This window comes from Chrysoperla carnea, chromosome 1, assembly GCF_905475395.1.
Source record: "Chrysoperla carnea chromosome 1, inChrCarn1.1, whole genome shotgun sequence".
NCBI classification, from domain to species: domain Eukaryota; kingdom Metazoa; phylum Arthropoda; class Insecta; order Neuroptera; family Chrysopidae; genus Chrysoperla; species Chrysoperla carnea.
Genome location: NC_058337.1, coordinates 13,014,768 through 13,017,389, shown reverse-complemented (window position 1 = coordinate 13,017,389; position 2,622 = coordinate 13,014,768). Strand labels below are relative to the sequence as shown.

Below are 2,622 nucleotides of genomic sequence, written 5' to 3'. Positions count from 1 at the left end.
AATGCATTAAACATCTCTTTATTATGTTTGGATAAATTCATGGGGCGTTATAAGGTTGTGTGTGAAACATTTTGAAGAGAAATGTTTCACTAATATTTTGAAGGAAAAATTTAATGGAAATGCCATACCTACGCTTTTATTGATATCTAAATCAGACGAACCCCAAGGCGAACCATTAACGACAAGTGAACCAAACACAACAAGCTTACAAGAGGGTGTTTCCTCTTGAAATATTTATCTATGAAATATTTAGACACGGATTCATGGGTAAACTTATAATCTTTAAATAACTTTGAAAAATTATCTAAAAAATTCAATTTTAAAAATTACTTACAACTTAATTATTATAATTGAATTTTATAAATAAGTTTCCAAAATTAATTAAATATTATAAGTTTTCTAATGTGGAATAAATAAAATTTTTATGCAAGACAATAACCTTATTATTCAAGGTAAGAACCTTATAATATAAAGTAGTAAAGAGACCTATATAGTCGATATTACTAATTTAGTTGACCTGAACATTCAGAGATGGCATTCAATGGCATGCGATAAAAATTAGCATTGACTTTCGCTTCTGTTTTACCGATATATTCTCTGTATTCGCCATATTTCTATATTTCAAGACCTACTTAATACTTAAATATTTAAAAACATTAGTTTCTTGAATATATTTTTATACATTTTAACATATTTTATAATAAATAAGGTAAATAACGACGTATTTTTAATTAACTTAATACGTTTATTTATTTTTACGCTTGAAATTATTGACCAAGGAAATTGAGCATATTTTCCTGAATTAAAGAAAAACTGTAAGTTTTTCGGTATTTCCGCCAACGGATTTGTAATCTACGTAAAAAACGCTTGAAATTTTTTTTCCTGATGTTCTAGGATGATTTTTAAGAAAAGTGCCTAAACTGAACTTTTACCTTCGTGAAGATTAATAAGAGGGCACAAATGGATTCTAACAATATTAAAGTAGATACTTCACCAGATCACGAAAACAAATTTTGTTTTGTACCTTCGTGTCGCAGCACTACTTATACGAATCCGGAAAAACATTTTATTTTCGTTCCCAAAAATGATGCGGTGAGAAAACAATGGTGTATTGCTGCTAATTGTCCTGATAAGCGTCTGCAAACAGTTTCTTATTGTTGCGAAGATCATTTTAATGTAAGTGTATACATATATAAATAAATTCATAACATTGGAGAAAGAATTATTAGCCATTTTTAATATATTTTGTTTTTATTGCAGTTAGAAGAAGACTTAGAAAACTATTTTTATGTAAAGACGGTGCCTAATGCTCAGAAAATTTTAAAGAAAGGAGTTGTGCCGCGATTTTTTAATACAGCAAACACTGCAACTACTTCAAAAAATACGATTTTTACAGAAATATTTATTAAAACTGAACCATTGGATGACAATGTTACAATGGAAGTTGGGCAAATTAAGAGTGAAATACCAGATGATGGCAGTAATGATTTCATGGAAAAAGAAATACTTAAAGAATCAATTTATGAAAATGATAAACAATTTTACACAATTAATTATGAAAATATTAAAGTTAAAGAAGAATTACATACAGAACAGATTTTTAAAAATGAAACATTTGATGAAAATATTAGAATGGAAGTTGATCCAATTAAAAATGAAATACAAGAAGAAGAAGACAGCCATGATATTGATAGTGATAGTGTTGTAAGTGTTAAACATGAACCTGTTCATGAAAATGTTAAACATTCGGACACAAATAATGATGAAAATATTGAACTTGAAAAAGAATTACATACAGAACTGATTATTAAAAATGAAACATTTGATGGCAATGTTGTAAAGAAAGTTGGATTTTCATGTAATATTTGTAATAGAACATTTACTTATCAACACAGTTTAGTTAGACATGAACGGATTCACAGTGGAGAGAAACCATTTTCATGCGATATTTGTAATAAAAAATTTTCTCAGCAACATCATTTTGTTACACATAAACGTATTCATAGTGGAGAAACACAATTTGCATGTGATATTTGTTATAAAATATTTACTTATAAACATAATTTAGTTGTACATAAACGTACTCATAGTGGAGAAAAACCATTTTCATGTGACATTTGTAATAAAACATTTACTCATCAAAGTGATATAAAAAGACATAAACGGATTCACAGTGGAGAGAGACCATATTCATGTGACATTTGTGATAAAAAATTTACTCAGCGTGGTTCTTTAGCTATACATCAACGTATTCACAGCGAAGAAAAACCATTTTCATGTGATATTTGTAAAAAAACATTTAGTGATCAACGCAAATTAGTTACACATATACGAATTCATAATGTAGAAAAAACATTTTCCTGTGATATTTGTTATAAAACATTTGCTCAGCAAGGTTATTTAGTTTCACATAAACGTACTCATAGTAATAGCTAGAGAGCCAGTAGATAAAAATCATATTTTTATGTAAATGAAGTTTTTGTGAGTTAAAAATAAATTCGATTTTTCATTAGTTTTTCTTGTTAATTACTAATTTTTTTTTTTATTAAAAGTATATTTCTTTTTACAAATTAATTTTTTTTTTAATTCTAGTTTCTCAACTTGTAGTTGTAGGTAAATATT

General features: G+C 27.0%; 1 protein-coding gene across 1 annotated transcript; it reads left to right on the top strand.

Moving 5' to 3' along the window:
• Positions 1-797: 797 nt before the first annotated feature.
• LOC123290795 (zinc finger protein 184-like) lies at positions 798-2,436 on the top strand. Its single transcript, XM_044871127.1, has 4 exons — positions 798-815; positions 895-1,176; positions 1,261-2,022; positions 2,224-2,436. Exons 2-4 carry the CDS (start codon positions 961-963, stop codon positions 2,434-2,436), a joined length of 1,191 nt encoding a protein of 396 aa, XP_044727062.1. The 5' UTR covers positions 798-815; positions 895-960.
• Positions 2,437-2,622: the final 186 nt, after the last annotated feature.